Below are 1,774 nucleotides of genomic sequence, written 5' to 3'. Positions count from 1 at the left end.
TGATTAGTTATTGGAGGAAGAAGGAGAATCCAAAAACTTTGCATGCTGTTTTACATATCTGGGAATCTGGAAGTGTGTAGGTTGTGTAAGATAACAAACCTGGTTACTATCTTGTATTTTACATCTGGTTTATTATGGTGGTTGTGGGGTTGTTGTTCTTGTTGTGTTGATTGCAGCCCTTACCCCTACCTTTGCTACCTGGAGGGTAGGGATGGTGCGCTGGGATTTGCACAACTGCTTTGGTCTGAAAACCCCGCTGGTGCCAGGGCATCAGCTTTATGGCCACAGCTTGCCTATCGCAAAAAAAAAAAAAAAAAAAAAGGCAATGTGCAATATTGAATGACAAAGGAAATGGGGCGGAAAATTAAAGAATCTTTCTACAATGGTGATGGGGAGGTGGGCACCTACAGCCGTGATGTGAAATCCAAAGAGAGCAGGGAGCTCATGGCTGTAGGGTTATTTCCACCCTCCTCTTCTCCCCCCCTCCAAAAAAAAAAATTCTATTTCCTTAGTTTTCCCACGATCAAGGAGAGGAATAGTAACCGCTTTATGCCATCTGGTTATTGCCAAGACGGGCAAATTGAGAAATACGGTTTTTCTTGGAGAGGGGAAAAAAAATTCAGATTCCAGTTTATTCCGTAGATATTGTGTCTGGACCTGAGTGGTGAACGTCTTTATATGCAGGTACAGGTATTTTTAAAGCAGCCGTGATTTTGTGTTTGTGCACGAACTTCACATTGTATTTGCAGGATTGCGGTGCTCCCAAAGAAATGAACACACAACCAGTCAACAGCCTGGGGGCGGCGATGGCGGTGGGCCACCGCGATGGCCCGTGCGCACCCAGGACGAGCCCGGAGCTGGAGCTTCCCGCTGCCGCCGCCGCGCCAACGCCGCGTGTGCCCAGGTCCGCTTCCACGGGCGCCCAAACTTTCCAGTCCCCTGACGCGCGAGCCTGCGAGACCGAGCGGCCGGGAGCGGGGGCTTGCAAACTCAGTAGCCCGCGGGCGCCGGCGGCCTCCGCAGCTCTGAGGGACTTGAACGAGGCGCGCAGCGCGCAGGCCGCCGCTCCTTCTGGGGCCGCCGGGCCCGGCAACGCTCTTCATTGTAAGATTCCGGCCCTGCGCGGCCCCGAGGGGGATGCTAACGTGAGTGTGGGCAAGGGCACCCTGGAGCGGAACAATACCCCGGCTGTGGGCTGGGTGAATATGAGCCAGAGCACCGTGGTGCTGGGCACGGATGGAATCACGTCCGTGCTCCCGGGCAGCGTGGCCACCGCTGTCGCCCAGGTAAGCAGGTAGCGCTCAGCCCGCGCCGCCTCCTGCTCCCTAGGCGTGCGAGGCGAGCCGGGCTGTGGCGGGTGCACGTGTGCTGATGGGGAGACCGGTTGGCAGTGCCAGGTAATGGATGCGGGAGGCAGCTTTGGGGCTTCGGAAGCTCGCACTGCGCTGGGGTCCCCAGTTCAGGGCGTGAGGGCCGTAGTGACCCTGCCAGAGAGATCGAGAACTCAGGAGCTGCCACTACCTGTCCCTCCCCATTCTCGGTAGCCTCAGACATTGGGGTGCAGCTTCGTTAAGCAGTTGAGGCAGATAGGTTTATGAAAACAGGACTCCCCCTTTTGTCTATGACTGAGTCTTTTAAAATGTTTTTCCTAATTAAAAAAAATTATAAAGGGGCACCTGGGTGGCTCAGTCAGTTGAGCCTCCGGCTGGATCTCAGCGTAGGGTCCTGAGTTCAAGCCCCACGAGTTGGGCTCCACGCTGGCCGGAGCCTACTT

General features: G+C 55.2%; 1 protein-coding gene across 1 annotated transcript in view; it reads left to right on the top strand.

Moving 5' to 3' along the window:
* Nucleotides 1-351: 351 nt before the first annotated feature.
* The window catches only part of LOC111149935 (solute carrier family 6 member 5), a 50,418-nt gene continuing 48,995 nt past the window's right edge, over nucleotides 352-1,774 (top strand). Inside the window, exons 1-2 of the mRNA XM_022507211.1 lie at nucleotides 352-450; nucleotides 750-1,286. Coding sequence (XP_022362919.1) covers nucleotides 352-450; nucleotides 750-1,286 — 636 coding nt within the window. The remainder of the gene's footprint in view (nucleotides 451-749; nucleotides 1,287-1,774) is intronic.

The sequence above is a fragment of the Enhydra lutris genome, unplaced genomic scaffold (assembly GCF_002288905.1).
Source record: "Enhydra lutris kenyoni isolate GAN:26980312 unplaced genomic scaffold, ASM228890v2 scaffoldscaffold22, whole genome shotgun sequence".
Taxonomy (NCBI): Eukaryota; Metazoa; Chordata; class Mammalia; order Carnivora; family Mustelidae; genus Enhydra; species Enhydra lutris.
Note: the sequence above shows the minus strand (reverse complement) of the source record. Positions and strands in the feature narration are given on the sequence as shown.